The following is a 19,390-nucleotide window of genomic DNA, read 5'->3' as shown; positions in this document are numbered from 1 at the left end:
ACTGTGCAAAAAAAACCTTAAATAAAGAATTTATAAAAAAAAAAGGATGTGTTCCTACCAAAGGTAAACGGTGAGCATTGCGGACAACTAGGGCACCTTGGCTGAGAGTATAGCCAAGAATCAGGAGGCTCAATTAATTCTAGGCCTTTAAACTAAAGATGTCTGTGAAGGTTCTCATTCATCCAGGTCCTAGTATATCTGTAAAAAATAAGTTAAGGCAACTGGACTTGCTGTATTTTTCTTGAAGACGTTTCACTGGTCATCCAACCAGCTTTCTCAATTCAGAATGACTTGTACAAAAATTATCTGGGAATAAATATGGTGAATGTTGCTCCAATCCACATAATCTGTTACTCACAACCAGGTGTTGATTGCATATGCATAATTGGAGTCTAGGAGGTGTTATTAATCTGCTCAGTGAGAGGTGTTAAAACAGCATTGTATGTGGCAGACAATAGATGTCCCCGCTCACCACCACTACCTCTATTCAAGCTTGGCTACACCAGCGTATGGCACAGCATAGAAGAGCAAAACCCTCTGGTCAGGATTCAGCAGTGTACCTACAGCTAAAGGAAAAAGGTCACTCCTTTGAAGACAGTCAAGTATGTATCCTAGACGGGGAGGAGGACTGGTTTAAAAGAGGTGTGAAAGAGGTCACTTTCCCCCCCTCTCCACCTACCACTTCCTTGCCGCCCTCCCCTGAATGTACTACCGCGACCTACTTACAGGAATCCACACGATACCCACACTTAACTACCATTGTAACCCCACTGGGCTAGACAGAAAATTACACACCATTAGTTTACTTACTCTTCCAACTGGATGTTCTCCATATGTACCCCGATATGTGAACCCTTGTTTTACACTGCATGGATAATCTTGTTATGCCCTTGTGGATCCTAACATGTTTTTCAACTATGCATGCTTTTGCCATTTTGTTTGTGTACTGTGCAAAAAAAACCTTAAATAAAGAATTTATAAAAAAAAAAGGATGTGTTCCTACCAAAGGTAAACGGTGAGCATTGCGGACAACTAGGGCACCTTGGCTGAGAGTATAGCCAAGAATCAGGAGGCTCAATTAATTCTAGGCCTTTAAACTAAAGATGTCTGTGAAGGTTCTCATTCATCCAGGTCCTAGTATATCTGTAAAAAATAAGTTAAGGCAACTGGACTTGCTGTATTTTTCTTGAAGACGTTTCACTGGTCATCCAACCAGCTTTCTCAATTCAGAATGACTTGTACAAAAATTATCTGGGAATAAATATGGTGAATGTTGCTCCAATCCACATAATCTGTTACTCACAACCAGGTGTTGATTGCATATGCATAATTGGAGTCTAGGAGGTGTTATTAATCTGCTCAGTGAGAGGTGTTAAAACAGCATTGTATGTGGCAGACAATAGATGTCCCCGCTCACCACCACTACCTCTATTCAAGCTTGAATATTGCACCTTTTCACAATATTCTAATTTTCTGAGATTGTGGATTTGGGGTTTTCATGAGCTGTAAGCCATAATCATCATAATTATGACAAATCACGGCTTGAACTATCTTGCTTTGCATGTAATGAGTCTATCTCATATATTAGTTTCACCTTTTAAGTTGCATTAGTGAAATAAATGAACTTTTGCACGATATTCTAATTATTCGAGTTTCACCTGTATGTACAATTGGAGAAGCCAAGCTTAAATGGTGGTGGGGGGAGGAGGGGGGTGAGACATCGATTGTCTGCCACATACAATGCTGTTTTAACATCTCTCTCTAGCCAGGTTAATAACACCTCCTAGACTCCGATTATGCAAATGAAATCAACACCTGGTTGTGACTAACAGATTATGTGGATTGGAGCAACATTCACCATATTTATTCCCATCTAATTATTGTACAAGTCATTCTGAATTGAGAAAGCTGGTTGGATGACCAGAGAAATGTCTTCAAGAAAAATACAGCAAGTCCAGTTGCCTTGAATTATTTTTTACAGATTTAAACTAAAGACTCCGGGGGCAGTGGTGATAGCCGCATGGTCAATTTTCCTACTTTTGCTGTGGTTGTCCCCACTAAACATGTGACTGCCATCACCACTGCACAACCTTTCTGATCTATCCTTACAGTTGCCCAAGATGGGTGCCTCAGCAAAGTGGCCAAATAAAAGGAGGCGAGCTCCGCCTTTGGGAGGAGCCTTGTTGGGTAAAATCTGTCAGGGATAGAACCCCACCTTTTAAAAGGGAGAAAATAGAAAATTAAAGCTGTAGCAATCTGCTGGGGACTTCTCCTTGGCATCACACCCATCAAACTGAATGGCTGGAGGAGCCTGCCTGAAAGGAAAGTGGGCTTGTGAGAATCACCATCCCCTTTCAAACTTTATTTAAAAATTGTGTTTTCAGTGCGTTCCGCCTATGACACCTGCATAAGTTAGTCACACCCTCCACATTTCTTAACAATTGTACGGAAAGGTGTTTTTTTATTTTTCAGTCCTTACACTGTTTTGAATTAAGAGGGAGCATGTAATTTGCTGATTGCAGAGCTATGGGAGTCAGTGGAATTGCGGTTCTGCGGTACATTTTCTTACGCATGCTTAATGCAATGCCCCCCTTCCTTGCCCCTGGAGAAAAGCTTACAGGCAAATGAGCATCAAATGAGTCCCCCAACAAGTGTGGCAGCCTCACAAAGTCCAAATTGGTCCCTCTTCCCGGCTGCCATTATTTTTTACCTAGTTTAAATTGCTGTTTAAATTGCTGTCTCTGCCTGTGTTTGCTTGACTTGAGCAGTGACAGCTTTACATGGAAAATAAATGAATTAATAAAAGGAAAAATCATTATCTGTTATAATCAAGTCAATATGTAATCAAGTAAATCTGTTACTATAGTGTTTTGCAAAAATCAAAATACAAATAAAATTGTGATGGCTGGTATAAATATGTTAATGTGGGATTACTCAGACCATGAACTGGAGGTAGGGGGGCTGTTTTCACCAGTTCTTCACCATATATAATTTAGTCAGCACTGTTTTTTGCTATATACTGTAGCCCCAGCTCCCTATAGTTTCTCCTTGGGCAACAATCACATAGGAAGAAGAGGCAGATGTGGAGAAGGAGCAAGGGGAGGAGCAGTAATGGGAACATTATGTAGAGGGGAGGAGGGAAAGGAAAAGGAGAGGTCACATTACCAAGGCTTACCACCTAATACTTTGGCAGCACCTCAACCTCTCCTTGTAGGCTTGCTGTACTTTTTTAGGGGGGGACGTTCATGATTTGGGAAAAGGTGGGTATCCTATGCCTGTAAGATTCTTCAGCTGCCTGCCCCTTCCCCTGGCCATATAATTTACCCCCTCTAGGAGCTGCCGCCTCCCCTCCCCCCTGAATTGTGGAAACGTGGGCAGCCTATGGCTGTAGGTTTTTCCTCTGTAACTATACCTCCAATGCCCTGACTATAATGAAATATATCAAGATTTGAAAAAAAACTGACAGCTGAGTGTCTGGGAGCAAAAAAAAATATGGTGGCAAAGCATAGAAATTACAGATGTGCCTGGTATCTACTGTGTGTAGACCAACCACCAAATCAATACCAAACATGCAGAAAAAAATGTAAATAAAAAACATTTAAAAAAAAAACATAAATACATCTAAGACATTTTTGAAAAATTGCATCTGGGAATTTTCCATTAGATTATATGGGAGGAGTTGCAGCGCAAAGAGCTTGAACAAAGCAGGGCTCAAATCTCCAGACTGGCTGAATCCCCAGGTGGTTATAGTATATATTTTTTGCAGTTCCAGGTGCAAGCTGATGTTCAGCCACTGCACACTAGTGATATGGCTATTATCTCCCAAATAATACACTCTAATTTATTTTCAAGATAAAAACCTTCCATTGTTTTTCCTTCCTACTAAGCTGCTTAAATACTGTCCAGTCAATAAACAATACTTGTGGCTTTTGTCTCAGGTCAAATGCTCTCATTTTTATTGCAAGATAAAACCCACCATCTATTTTTCTATTTGCTGCCTATTCAATTGTTCCTGTACTGTCATGATGCTACCAATTTCTACCAAACACATATCTGAAATATATGTTTTGAATTTTTTTGTGAATAACTGGGGATACTGAGATGAGAGGGAGTTTGGGGAATATGGGGTTGTGGCTTTGAAGTGTATGTGTGAACTATGTTTTGACATTTTATTAAACTTTAAGACAATGTGGTGTGATGCTATGATAAAAGAAGCTCACAAACTATACTATTAAACAATTTTGCCACTGGCCAGTTTGTATGAAGCTTAGGGTTTTAGTTTATTTTTTAAGAGTACATTTTCTAAAAGCTTTTAGATCTTGTTTGGCTTTTACTTCCACCATTCAATTCAAGACTATTGCCACTAGATTAAAAAAAAAACTAAGAGTTCCAGCTCCCCATGCCCTTAGTTTGCCTATTAGCCTATTATCCTTGAAAATGGCCAGAATTTAGTATCAAGATTCACCTCTCAAATACGTCAATAGGGTTTGCCGCTAAGTTTTGATTTCATGGTTTTTAAGCAGGATTCAACAAACCCCCCCGCCCCCCAACGAATCAAACCCACGCTTATTCTTATAAATAACACAGAAAAAGCTTAGCTATGACAATATAGAACCAGTGCAGGAAATAGTTTACAATCTGCTAATGTGCAAGTTTTATACAGACTCTGGCAGTGAAAGAATATACTGTATCTTTTCTTTGAAAGCTTGATAGTATATCATTTTAACAAGGTTGTACAAGTTTTTGTTGCCTAGCATTCTTTCTGTATGGTAGTTGCGGCATGTATCCATCGCATTAACCATCTAACCAGTTTAGAGTCATACACATTAATTAAACATTAACATTCTTAGAATGCAATGGATCAGACATTACAGTTAATGTTTAATAAAGAGAAAAACGGACCAAACAATATTCGATGCAAGCACACCATTAGTAGAATACTGCTTCAATTTTGAGTAAAATGTGTACTTGCATCATTCTTAAGCCTTCTGTTTGGCTATGTTTAAATGTACTATACCTGAGATATTGAATCATTTAAATGAAACATTAACAATATAAGAACTTTATGATGATGAATGAAATTAAGGTATTTGGAAACGAGATATAAGGGAGGTTGGCATAGCTAAAAGTAATTCTGCAAATCTGCATCACAAATGATATGCCCAATTTACCTCTGCAGTCTGGTTTGTAGGGTAAATGTCCATTATGATTTGTGCATTTCAAACTATGAATTTTTATTGATTTATCGTGTGATAAGAGAAAAAAATCCCCCAAGCTGAATTTCCACACAGATCAGCCTATGTGTCCACCCTAATACAGACCTAAAAAGGTGCAGAGAAAAGTGAAGTTTTCTAAGGGTTATAGATAAACTCTTCTTTTGTTCACGTTTTCCTTTTTTATACATGGTGCTTTCACGCCACAAAGACAAAAATATTTTATTTGCAGTGATTATATATATATCTATATAGATACACTGAGTGGCCAGATTATTATGACCACCTGATGTTTGTAGGGAAATTAGCTATAATTTGGCGCTGAAGTTGCTAGAGGGCCAGACCATTATAAATAGGGAAGCAGGTTGTTTACCACGACAGTAGAAGTGATTTGTTTCTGAAGATACGGGGAAACAACGCAATTTAACAGCCTTTGAACGTGGGATGATTGTTGGCGCTCGGAGCCATGGAGCGAGTATCAGCAAAACTGCAGAATTCGTTAAATGTTCAAGAGGGGCTCATTGTTAAAGTGTTTAAAGACTGGACTGTCAGCCGAAAATCTGGGTCTGAACGTGCGAATTGTGGCCGTCAGCGACTAGTCAATGTTAGGGCAGAACGGAGAGTGGCAAGACTGGTACAAGACAACAGAAGGGCAACAGTGCATCAAATTACTGCAGATCTTAATCAGGGATCCTCTCAAATGATCTCTGAACATACTGTTCGCCGTACTCTGCATCGTATGGGATATGGATATGGCTCCGAGCGCCAACAATCATCCCAAGTTCAAAGGCTGTTAAATCGCGTTGTTTACCCATATCTTCAGAAAAAAATCACTTCTACTGTCGTGGTAAACAACCTGCTTCCCTATTTATAATGGTCTGGCCCTCTAGCAACTTCAACGCAAAATTATAGCTAATTAAAGCTAATTTGCCTACAAACGTCAGGTGGTCATAATAATCTGGCCACTCAGTGCATATACTGTTGTTTGTTAAATTTTTTAAAAACTTGACAGGTAAAGAATGTTATTCCACGTAGGTATTTTGTCTTTCCTAGTGACAAAATCAAAAGTTCCAACTAGAAAGTAAAATGTTGCATAACCCCCATATTTTTGTAACAAGAACTCCGGGAAAAACTTTTATTAACCCTTGTAGTGGGGCTACCTCACACTGCAAGAGTTAACTGCTCGTTTTTGTCTAGGTGCTAAAAAACGTTACTTTTACTTTTACTCACCTGAACCACTGAGCTGACTTGTTCTTAGACTGGTCCTTTCAGTCTCTCTCTCCCTCCTCTGCAGCAGTCTAAGGTCCTGTAAATCATCATGTTCTATACACAGTGTATAGATGGGAGGATGCTGAGAAACATTACAGTGCTGCAGCGTAGGAGGAGACAGGCTTCAGATGTCAGAGAAACAGGGAGCCAGCTCAGCAGATCGGGAGAGTATACCTTTTTTTTTTTCTTAGCACCTAGACAAAAAGGAGAAGTTAAACCATGCAGTGCGGGGGTAACCCCACTGCAAGGGTTAATACAAGTTTTGGCCAGAGATCTTCTTTAACTTTCAGGCCAAAGTTAAAAAAATATGCCTATGACAATTTTAGCAACAAAGAGTTTTAGTATACCTGCCATTCAGATACTTTATCTCTCCCATACAAGCTGTTAATTAAATATAAAAGAATATTTCCAAATACCTTCACTGTTTGCAGGAAGTAGTTAAAGGAAAATATTATGATCATTTACAAAACGGAGAAGTGGCACTTCCGTACTGGGTAAAGAAAGGAGCCTGAGCTAACCATATATTGTGTTATCAAGTGAACTTTATAGTTGAGAAATAATAAAATCTATTTCCCAGTCTGGGCCATTTGGCTCATTTCTAATCATCTCAAATAATGAAGGGCTAAGTAATGTTAACTGTAACCTACCTAAATAAATGTGACAGAGATATTATATGTATGGGCATCTGTATGGACATCTGTATGGCCATCTGTTTTTTTTTTATCACTAAAATGTATGACAGACAGAATAGATGACATCCTTGGTAGGAATTATTATGAATATCCATTGGATCTGTTTTACCTGAGGGATGAATATATAAGATAATCATCCTTGCTAACATCAGAAACAATTCAGTTTGCTCTAAGTATGCTCTAAAAACCTGCCCTGGTAATGGATCAAAATGCTTTGTATCACATTATTCTGTACACTAACCATCTCAATGAAATATGTAACTTTTTCTCATTTCAGAACGTCTGCATGGCTACATTTTCTCCCTTGGTGACTAAACACCCAGCAATGTAGGCTCTATAAAAGACATACAGTGTGCGCTGTAAAATTATATCATCTACCAGAGACTGTCATATTAGTTTTGGGTGAGCTTCATTCTTAGGCAAACTTTTAATTGCACCATATTTAAAGGAGAACTATGGGGTCAGTGTTTTTCCCCATAGTTCTCCTTAGGGTAACGGGAGGACACAAACTAGCGTCCTCCCGTTACCCTAAGCTCAGTATACCGCGAGCTACAGCTTGCGGTATACTGAGACGCCGCAGCCGGAGCGGATCACGACTTAGATGACGGGATCCGCCCAGCTGCGTGAGTGACAGCTGGCTCTGCCTATCTAGAGGCAGAGCCAGCTGTACCCGCCCCCTCCCCCGTCCGTTCCACCAGTCAGCGCTGGCAGGTCGGAGCGGGGAGAGGGGAATCCAGCCCCTCCCCCTGTCACGGCAGAGAGCCGTGACAGGATCGAGAGGCGAGCGAACGCCGGTATGTGTTCGCTCACCTCCCGATCTACTGAGCCGACCTGTGACAGTCTCATTGTCACAGGTCGGCTAGAACTATGAGGTGAGTGAAAAGCACTCACCTCATAATTCTCCTTTAACAGTGCTTTATAGAGAACAATGAAACATCCATGTTAGTACCTGTCCGAGTCTGCAACCTAATTTACCTTCCACAGGCATACAGACGCATTAGGATTCATGCTGGGTCAACATTCAGTGATGGAACAACCATGTTGAAATATTATTTGTAGGGATGCTAGTATCGGTATCGATACAGAGTATTTGGGCGAGTACTCCCCCAAAATCCTCTGATACTTATCTCCGATACCAGAGATCTCCTTCTGACTGGCAGTGCCGAGGGAGCTTGGAACAGTGGGTTATCCTGCCTTCTGGCTTCCTGATTGGCTAAGAAGCCAGCCTCACTTGTTGGTAGGCAGCCTGGCTTCCTAACCAATCAGGAAGCTGGATGGCACGTCATGACTTGCGTCCTGGCTTCCTGATTGGTCAGGAAGCCACGCTGCCTAGCAACAACTGAAGCCAACTTCCTAGGCAATCAGTAAGCCAGGAGGCAGGTCAAGACCCGCCTCCCAGGTTCATGATTGGCTCGGAAGCCAGTTTCACTTGTTGCTAGGCGGCCTGGGTTCCTAACTAATCAGGAAGCTGGGTGGCATGTAATGATCCACTTCCAGGCTTTCTGATTGGTTAGGAAGCCAGGCACCCTTGGCAAGGCAAGCCGGTGTTCTTTCTCTAGAACACCGGCTTCACAGACAATCAGGAAGTTGGGCAATGGGTCATGATCCGCCGCCCAACTTCCTGATAATTGGGGCACACAACACCGGTATAGATATTCGGTATTGGCGAGTACTGAAAAAAAAATATCGGTACTCGTACTCAATACCAAAAAAACGGTATCGGCGGATCCCTAATTATTTGCAGTGTCCAGGCACATAGTTGTGTTGAGAGTCTCAAACTCTATACAGCCTTTGCTACTAAATTGCAGTGAATGGAAATACAAAATAAGTTCTAGCAATCCCCTAAGGCTGGGTTCACAACTGGGCGTGCCTAATAGACGCGTTTTATGCACGTTTTTTTGTCCAATGAAACGCACGTTCGACACGCGTTTTTTAACCTCCCTGGCGGTATGATTTTTTTCTCTTTTTTTCTCTATCTGTTTTTCGTTTTTTTAAAAAAACTTTTAAACTTCCCACCGGTTCCGCCCCCCTGCGACTCGGACGCTCGCAAGGGACGGAACCGGAAGACGGATGCCGGCAGCGGCCAGAGGACACAGCGGGGATCGCGGACAAGGTAAGACCTATGCTGTATTCCCGAGTGTGGCTCGGGGTTACCGCTTTGATACAGAAAATTAACCCCGAGCCACGCTCGGGAATACCAATGGATACGCGCTGAAATCTGCCCCTACGCGCAAAAAAGAAGCTCAAGTACTTTTTCGCGTGTTGGGCGTTTTTCAGCATGACAAAACGGGCTGAAATATGCCCAGGTGGGAACCATGCCCACAGGGATTAATAGGATTTCACTTCTTGAGCGTTTTTCAGCGCTTTGATCAGCCTAAAAGATGAACCTCACTTGCTCACTTGCATGTGTTAGGCCAAACAATCCTGACTAAACTGCACCTACAAGTGCTTATAAAACCAACCCTCTCAAAATCTATGGGCAAATTGCCTGTACTGTATTTATCATAAGTATAGAATGCTTCAAATGTTAAAAGCATTAACGAAGCGATACAGGTATTTACACAGTTCATCAGTTTAGCAGCAATAAATAATATAATAAAATTCATCAGTTCATCAGCAATAAAACATGTATGATATTCTATTTTTATTTCTTGCCACATCTTTTCAAAAGTTTGCTATTGTGCATAGATGCATACTCGCAATATAGAAATGAATTCTAAATTCATTGTTAAATCACACTTCTAGTACAACACTCCTGGATTAGGTGTTACATTCTTTTATGTAGCATGGTGATGATGTTACTTAGATACCAATGGCTACTTGGATCTTAGCATTCATCAACTGAAAATAATAAGTTACTTTTTCACTTATATAGATTTCCTTTCCATTTGCATTGAACTAACCTAAGTACACTCTCAACTGAATCCTGTAAAGGCATTATTCATTTGCTGATGATTTATTTGTCACTGTATTTACTTTTGCCTCTGTTTTTATTTTACTGATCCATCTTTAAACCTGTTCCATGAAACAGATTATAATACTTTCCTGGAAAATGTGATACTGCCAGTTAGGGCAATAAAATAATCAACTTTGTATGTAGTAGCTATAAATAACGGTGAGACTTCATGTATCTATCTGTTATTTGTAACAATAAACACAGAATTTAAAAAAATTAAAAATAACGGTGAGAAAACCCATTTGCAAAAATCCAGATTTGACCCAGATTGCATTGTTTTTTTTAAAGCATCTATTCATGGAGTGTTGTTAGCTTCTCACAAAATGTTTACACCATTTTAAAGCCCAGCTGAAGCCTCCTTATATACAGTATTTCTGTATTGCAGTCAGGTTGCATATGCTGTAATAATACACTCTGCTTTCTGTGTATATTTACATACCTGATACTGTGCTGGCAGAATGTCGGAGAGCCTGACTGCTGCTATGCCCCAGAAGAAGACCCATCGATCTCCCTGAGCAACGGCGTTCATTGGAGCAGTGTGTGGGGAGAGTGTCGAACACTGGAGACCAGGTGCACTGCTTGGGTGGCCCTGACAAAGCTGGTTGGATGGCCAGTGAAACATCTTCAAGAAAAATACAGAAAGTCCAGTTGCCTTGACTTATTTTTTACAGATATGTGACCTGGATGAATGAGAACCTTCACAGACATATTGCTATAGAGAATCGAATCTCACTGGCCCCCCAACCCCCCTGGCATTCTCTTCACTAAAGTAGCTAACACTCTAATGTCCCCGTACAGTCACACACTATTATTATACATTTATATAGATCTGACATATAACGCAGTGCTGTACAGAGGACTAAAAATCCCAGCAATACATCCCCCGCCTCTTCCGTCTCGGGGGCCACTCGACATATTTTTTTTTCTCATGGGGGCCGTCTGCCACATTTCATACTTTAAAAAAAATATATATAACCAGTTTATATATCCAGTTTAAGTAGTACAGACACGAATACACACACAATAAGGTCCTAATGCCGTTCTGTAGCTTCAGCGGCCGGGAGGAGAGAGAGAGCTATTCGCACTGACCGCCAATGTAACGAAAGCGTTCACAATGGCCGCCAATGTGACAAAGGTATACACCATACACATGCTTAAACTTACCTTGTTCTTGCAGTCTTCATGCAGTTTTTTTCTTATTTAGCAGGGGAGGATGGAGGGGGGCGACGGCATTGATTTGCATATGAATTACCTTCAGGAAGAAAGATTCAGGATTGCCTGGTTTTATTGGACTGAATTCAGGCATTCACCAGTATACACCAATATACTGCTCATACTGGGGCAGACTTCTCCCAGATCATAATACTTCCCATAGCCTAAGAAGCCTGACTGAGGACAACATTTGTCAGAGTTCTGATATACATACTTTATTTAATACCATTTGTAGAATAAAAAGCTTGTGCATATGTCATTGTGACTGTATTTCATACATGTCTAAGTAAATAAAGAATTTATATACAATAAAAAAAATGATGGAGCACCTTCTTCTAATTGTGCTCGCTGATGCCTCCTGTCTGCCGATAATGCAGAGCCATGCCACAGCCAAGAAGGATCCCGACAATATTGTCAGGATCCACCTGGCTGTCTAAGTGACAGCTGGCTCTGCCTCTCTAGAGTCAGAGCCAGCTGTGGCTGCCCCTCCCCTGCCTGTCCCTCCAATGAGCACTGGAGTGACAACCAGTGATACACAGGTCACTGGTTGTCCTGCCCAGCTCCTGACAACCAGTGATACACAGGTCACTGGTTGTCAGGAGCTGGGCAGGATGCCAAGGGCACAGTTTGCTGTAGATATGCCTCTGTTGAGGGCTCACATGACTGCCGATCGCTAAGCTATCAGACTCTTTCGCAGTGTTGCCTACTCCGATCTATGTTCCTCCAGTGCTCATTGGAGGGACAGGCAGGGGAGGGGCAGGCACAGCTGGCTCTGACTCTAGAGAGGTAGAGCCAGCTGTCACTTAGACAGTCAGGTGGATCCTGACAATATTGTCGGGATCCATCACTGTTGCCTGTTTAGTGGTAGGCCAACAAGGAGGGAGTTACAGTAGTCCAGGCGAGATATTACAAGGGAGTGAATTAGAAGCTTTCATTTGTTAAAAAGGGACAGATTTGGAAATGTCACGGAGGTTGAGTCGGAAAGATTTGGATAGTGGGGCTGAAAGGAAAGCTCAGAATCAAGGACTACACCGAGCACCCTGGCTTGATGCGAGGGCCTGATTGTAGTGCTGGTTATTGTGATGGAGAAGTTGGGTAGGGAACACAGGAAAGAAGGAAATATTAAAAGCTCAGTTTTGGACAGATTTAGTTTGATGAAGTGGTGTGACATCCATGTTGATATGTTAGTGAGTAGACTAGTGATGTGTGATGAGATAGAAGGGGTGAGTTGAGAAATGGAGAGATATATTTTACGTATGTATTGTTTACTTCCCTGCACTTCTCCTATAAAATCCATTTAAAACTACCCAGGGTGACAACGCTGCAGTGATTTCACTGCAGAACGGACATCGTTGTCACCCTGTTAAAAGTGGAATAATCAACAGATCTACTTGCAGGATCGACGGGTAACACAGCTATGTTTGCTGTAATTATTCTAGGCACAGTCTGCACCTTTTATAACCCTCTTGGCTAATAGGAAGGGCTCCAGCGATGAAGATACTGGTAGCTGTGGAATGATGATGAGAGGCACATTCCATGTGAAGGATGCAGAGCATTGTCGGTCAGTTGCTGTCACCTGACGTCAAGTGTGATGAGATGGATGCTCGCAGCCTCCTCCTCTGGCACATCCCTTTACACGCCTGTGGGGCTGGAGATAGCGGATCGTTACAGGTACGGTATTGGTAGCCGGATGCTGAGGGGTCCACCTTCAGGTGAGAGATGCTCCGCTGTGGGACCGATCGCGGGGGAGTCAGGGGAAGATGACCGATGCTAGCAAGGGGAGATCTCTGCTGCATTGGATCTCTGCTGCCAGCGGGGGGTTCACCCCGTCTCCAGGGATGGACGATCACCCGTGTGTGAACGGCAGCACCAACTGCTCGTCGGGCTCGTACTCGGCCGTGGACGGGGCGGCGGACACCATCCCCCGGTACATCGGGCTCTTCTTCATGCTGCTGCTGGACCTGGCCGCCGTGCTGGGGAACGTGGCGGTGGCCGCTGTCATCCTGAAGACGCCCCAGCTCCGGAAATTCCTGTTCGTCGTGCACCTGTGTATTATAGACACGTTAGCTGCCATGACGGTCATGCCGCTGGGGATGGTGGCCAGCTCGGGCAAGGTGGCGTTCGGGGAGACCCTGTGCCAAGCCTACATCTCCTTGGAGGTCTGCTTCAGCAGCGCGTCCATCCTCACCGTGTCTGCCATCAACATCGAACGCTATTATTACATCGTGCATCCCATGAGATACGAAGTCAAGATGACCTTGGGTCTGGCCATCTCGGTCCTCATCTTCATCTGGCTGCAGGCGTCATTAACGTCCACGGTGCCCTTCCTGCCATCGGCCGGCACTGGCTCCAACAATGCCAGCCTGGTGAACGCCACTCAATGCTCCTTGCAGAGGAATGCTGGGGGACACAAGAAAGTCTTCGTGACGTTCTTCGTCTTGGTGTATTTTGTGTTGCCTCTTGTCATCATAGTGACTGTCTACTGCAATGTCTTCAAAGTGGCAAGGATAGCTGCCATGCAGCATGGACCTCTACCCTCCTGGGCAGCAAGTCCTCGCCCCAGGTCCAATTCCACTGGCAGCAGAACCAACATCATGCCAGGGAACAGGTCCCATAGAGGCTCACCAGACAGGACGTTAGGGGGGGCGAAAGCAGCCTTCACCCTCATGATCATCGGTGGACAGTTTGTCATGTGCTGGTTCCCCTATTTTGTGTATCATGTGCAAAATGCCCTGGAGAGCAACTCTTACAAAGCATCTGGAGGCAAGTGGGAGAACATAGTCAAATGGCTGGCCTACACCTCATTCACAGTCAATCCCTTCTTTTATGGCTGTCTCAACAGGCAGATTCGAACTGAACTTGCCAGGATCCCCAAATGTTTCTTGAAGCAGTCTTTGGATGAACAGTTAGGCCTCTCTAGCCATGAGGGGTCTGTAGAGGAGAACTTTCTTCAGTTCCTTCAAAGAACTAGCTGTGTGGTGGACAGAAGAAACAGCTTCCCCACCTCTACTGCTTCTAGGCTGCTTGTCAATCAAAGTACTTTAAGTTTTCGAATCCCAGGGCAAATTCTGGAAGAAACCCCAGAGCTGATGGAGCAAGATTCGTCGGAGGGGTTCAAAAGTATACAGATGTGTACTAGGCAAGGAAACAGCCTAGCACCAACAAAGTGAACCCAACCTCTTGGTGACTTTTAATATTTAGAATTGATTGATCATTTGGCCAAATGTGTCCCATGTTGAAATGAATAGGCTTATTAATTGACATAAAGAGCAGTGTGCAAAGTGCAGCATCCATAGTACCTAACCAAAAATAATATTTGACAATGTTACTGCAGTAAACTGATGGTAACCAACAACTATTCGGTTGTTACAGGTGACCACACTTTCACATTATTGTTACTCTTTATTGACTAAGCTCAAGGCCCTAAGCCTATAGTATTAAATAGGGGCTTTATTGTCCTATTTCTAAAGGGAAAAACCTCATGGTATTACAATCTGTTTACTATCAAGGCACAAGCACTTTTCTAGCAATGAGGGACTGATGGGTAAACGAACAGCTTCATGGCATGGAGTCGGGTTTAGAGTCATTTATGTTGTGAGAGTTTTATTTTAGATCTATGATCTGTCTAACAGCAAATTAATTTTAGATAAGGAATGTGATTGTCCTAATTTCCAAATCTGTATACAGAATCCTCTGATTGTTACGTTTTGCGTGTTAATAGTAATGATTTACCAGATTTTACACAGACAATATGAATCACCTTTGTGCAATTGTGAAATGCATATGAGCGGTTATGCTCCTTTGCATGCTTTTAATAGGTATGAAGCACAACATAGCAATAAATAATTGCAAACGCTACAACTTAACTGCTGTGTTGTTTTTTATGTTTCAAGTTTGATCATTTAAATTATACTTGAAAGCGATCAGTCAACACTAAAATATTTTTGACCTTATAGCTCTGCAAACTATTACCACTTAGTAGTAGCTACACAACATCATCGAAAGACATGAAGGATCAGCTCAAATTGACAGTAATATATTAAAGTGACATTAAAAATTACATCTTAAAAAAGCATTTAAGTACTATAACTTTTAACAAAAATGTATCTTATTTGTGTATCACTCGGCTGTACATCCTCAAATCATCTCTGAATCCATCCTGACACTGTCATTCCTTCTGGAGGGTGGCTACTTTTGTTCCCAATGGTCCCGGTGTGTGTTTTTAAGTAGTCCCTGCTCCCGTGATGGACTACAATCTCATATTTAGTTTACTAATTTGTATTGAGATTGTAGTACATAATGGCAGCGAGCTTGGAGTGGTGGCTACTTTACATCACCACACACAGGGACCATGGGGAATAAAAGTAGCCACCCTCCAGAAAGAAGGATAGTGTCAGCACCAATTTAGAGATGATTTGAGGATCTACAGCCGGCCGGGTGATACACAAATAAGATACATTTTTGTTACTAGTTAAGGTACTTGAATGTATTTTTAAGAATAAACTCCTGAGTGTCACTTTAAGCACGAGTTCAGCAGGAAACACAAATACTATTTATAGATCCAATCACAAGAGTCCTGAGGCTGCACTACATATTGCAGGAATATCCTATTTGTTTGGGATCACTGTAAAAAGGAACAACAATGGAAGCCTCCAGCAACTGGAGTTCACAGGTGATCTATCATGTAGCAATTGGTCAGACCTGACACTGTTTGGCTTCCATGATCCGACCAGTGGCTACACTGAATAGAAGGCACCTGTACTTGCCAGATCTTGGAACCTAACCAAAGTCGGTGGTCAATGGCTACCGTAAAGACCACTTGTGAGCCCCAGATATAAAGCAGACTATCATTTTAATGACTTTTTGCTGCTTTCCAAAGTAAATTATATACCCTGGCAATATGAAATGATGCCCCAGAACACTTCTTCTGCTACAATAGCCACACAGATCACAAAGGATAGTATAATAGTGTAATGTTGCTCAACTTTAATATATTATGTACCTTTTACAGTGCCACCCTAATTTCCTCTTTGTGTGGTTTTAGTTATTTCACGAACCCTTGTAGCATGTGGAAATGTATGTATGTACCCCTGATAATCACATAAATCTCTTGTATAACAGATTTTTTGGTTTTTGCTAAATCTTTAAGCTTTTATTTTAAAGCAGAACTACGGGCAAAAGTGTTCTTAACCCTTGTAGTGGGGCTACCCCTGCAGTGCAAGGGGTTAAGTGCTCATTTTTGTCTAGGTGCTAAAAAAAAAAAGTTATACGCTCCTGATCCTTGGAGCTGGCTTGACTGGTCCCTGAAGTCTCTCTCCCCTTCTGCTGCTGTGGTATAAGGATCCTCGAGTTATCACATTGTATGCACTGTGTATAGGATGTGAGGACACATATCATGCCTGCAGCAGAAGAGGAGACAGGCTTCAAGGACCAGAGTAACAGCCAGTCGTCTCCGTGGTTCAGGTGAGTATACCTTTTTTAAGGCACCTAGACAAAAGCGAGCACTTAACACTTGCAGGAGTGGGGTAGCCCCACTGCAAGGGTTAAGAACATTTGTGCCTGGAGTTCTGCTTTAATGTAATTTTCCAGACAGAAGTACCTCCTACATTTTTCATAAGTATCCTCAGGATTAGATGTACCACTGTTTAGGAAGCACAGATGTCAGAGAGCGCCACAGCATATTTTATTATATAGATGTTTGTTATAATCAATATCTCAAAGCAAACAGATTGGCTGCTATTGGCAAAAATTTGACGGCCCTTTCATACCTGCATGTGCTGAAGGCATTGTGCTTGCTCTATGTGCGTTGTGGTGCCATCCATTGTAAATGGCACTGCAACGCATTGAACAGTAGTAGAGCCCAATGCATCTTAGCGCACCATAATGCATATACCATATATAAAAGACTCATATACATTTTTTGTATCTGTTGCAATGCGTTGGCAGGCCTTTCATAATGAATGGGCTGCCCTAACTCAGTGCATGTTAACGTGCCATAACGTGCATACCATAATCCACCACAACAGAAAGCTAAAATGTGAAAAGGCCCAGAGTGTATATATATCAGTCCCTTTCAGGTTAGAAAAAGTTACATTCATAATGCACCGTTTCTTTTAACAGACGTTAATTAATTTCTTAGCTCATTGCTAAGTTGTCAGGACAACGTCACCTTTCTTTATAACTATATTTACTTATAATTATGCTTATAACTGACACAACCACAGCACAAATATTGGTTTATTGGTTAAAGTGCTAGGAAAGTCCATTTAAACTACACAATTATCATATAATCATGCTAACATGCAGTTAAAGCCCAGCCAAAACTTTTTTCATTTGGAGAAGAATGGATAGTTAATGAGGGAAATCTCTCTAATGGAGTCCCATATTGTATTAAAGTGGACCTTTAGGCCTTGTTCACACCAAATGCAGACCAGATCCGGTCAGGTTTCTGCACACGCAGTGCAGTGGGTTGTGACGTGTTTTGGACGCGTTTAGGGCCGGTTTTGGTAAAAAATGTAAAAAAAAAAAAAAAGTTTAACATGGGCTTTCAGGCACTTGCATGCGTTTTTGATGCGTTTTTGCATTTTTGATGCGTTTTTGATGCGTTCCAGAGCAGGTAAAATAGGGCTTGCCGCAGTTTTTTCACCTGCTCTGGATCTGGTCTGGATCTGCACGCTGCGATGTGAACTGGAGGTCAAAATACCATAGGAATACATTGGACGCAGTTTTGATCCGGTCTGCACCTGCTCTGGTCTGGATCTGCTCCGCGCTTGGTGTGAACAAGCCCTTACCCATATCTTTAAAACAACAACAAACATACCTTTAGAAATGTTCAGTAATGGCAATCTACAAACACATACTTCTAGATAATCGCCGGCTTTGTATTCTTTACATTCCTTATTTCTCTTTTCTTCCCCAGTCTTCTGATAGTGGCCATGTTTGCTATGGGCAGATTACTAGCTCTTTTACTTCCTGGATTTATGGCACATGTGACTAGGACATGTGACCATGCACATCATCTAAGGGGAGGAAAATGCCTTTCCCTGAGATCTTGTGAGATTACAGATGAGATTTACCAGCAATGCTGCGCTGATAACCTTCCCAGTGTGCATTGCGTTGGCAAACTGAAGTCATTTTGCCCTTTCAAAGCAGGAAGTGAATGCTCTGCAAGTGTAAGTATTTCACAATCACAGCATTTTACACCTGACATGTCTATGTTATTATTAATCATCATACATAGAGGGATGCATTGGTAGAATTTGATTTTTGAGTGTAAAGGTCCACTATAAATCCCAAAAAGGTGTTCTAATTAATCTCCACTCAATTTTTGGCTAAACATACCATGGATTTATGTTTTGAAACATATTAACTTAAAAAAGAATGAATATACAGCACTGAACTTTGTATTCCTTTGCTTACTCGTTTAAACTGACACTAAACTAAAAATACATTCAAGTACCTTAACTATTAACAAAAATGTATCTTATTTGTGTATCACTCAGCTGTAGATCCTCCAATCATCTCTGAATTGGTGCTGACACTGTCCTTCCTTCTGGAGGGTGGCTACTTTTGTTCCCCATGGTCCCCGTGTGTGCTGTAAAGTAGCCTCCACTCCAACCTGGCTTCCTGATTGGTCGGGAAGATGGCCAATCAGAAAGACGGGTGGCGTCATTACCCGCCGCCCTGATTGGCCAGAAAGCCGGCTCCATGCTTCCTCGTCACCTGGCAATGAGGGAGCATGGATCTGGCTTCCTGGCTAATCAGAAAGCTTGGCAGCGAGTCATTACACGCCACTGGCTTCCTGGCTTATCAGCAAGCTGGGCCACAAGTCACTACATGCTGCCTGGTTTCCTTAATGGGACTACTGGTATTGGTGAGTACTCGATAGCGAAAAACCGGTACATCCCTACAAACAATGATATGCAAGTTTGATATGCGAGTGGGGCCAAACTTCAACATGTTTCGCACTACATGTGCTTCATCAGGAAGGCTGGAGGTAATCTTCTGTTCACACCCAAAACTGGGTAACTTTCTCTAAAGGGCAGTTT

The 19,390-nt window shown here is 42.1% G+C and overlaps 1 protein-coding gene across 1 annotated transcript; it reads left to right on the top strand.

The window, feature by feature from the left end:
• The first annotated feature begins 13,176 nt into the window (after positions 1 to 13,176).
• LOC108791188 (probable G-protein coupled receptor 61) lies at positions 13,177 to 14,672 on the top strand. The gene has a single exon (XM_018561594.1). It carries the CDS (start codon positions 13,181 to 13,183, stop codon positions 14,510 to 14,512), a length of 1,332 nt encoding a protein of 443 aa, XP_018417096.1. The 5' UTR covers positions 13,177 to 13,180; the 3' UTR covers positions 14,513 to 14,672.
• The last annotated feature ends 4,718 nt before the right edge of the window (positions 14,673 to 19,390 follow it).

This window comes from Nanorana parkeri, unplaced genomic scaffold, assembly GCF_000935625.1.
Source record: "Nanorana parkeri isolate BGI_ZX_2015 unplaced genomic scaffold, ASM93562v1 scaffold532, whole genome shotgun sequence".
In the NCBI taxonomy this organism is placed as follows: Eukaryota; Metazoa; Chordata; class Amphibia; order Anura; family Dicroglossidae; genus Nanorana; species Nanorana parkeri.
Note: the sequence above shows the minus strand (reverse complement) of the source record. Positions and strands in the feature narration are given on the sequence as shown.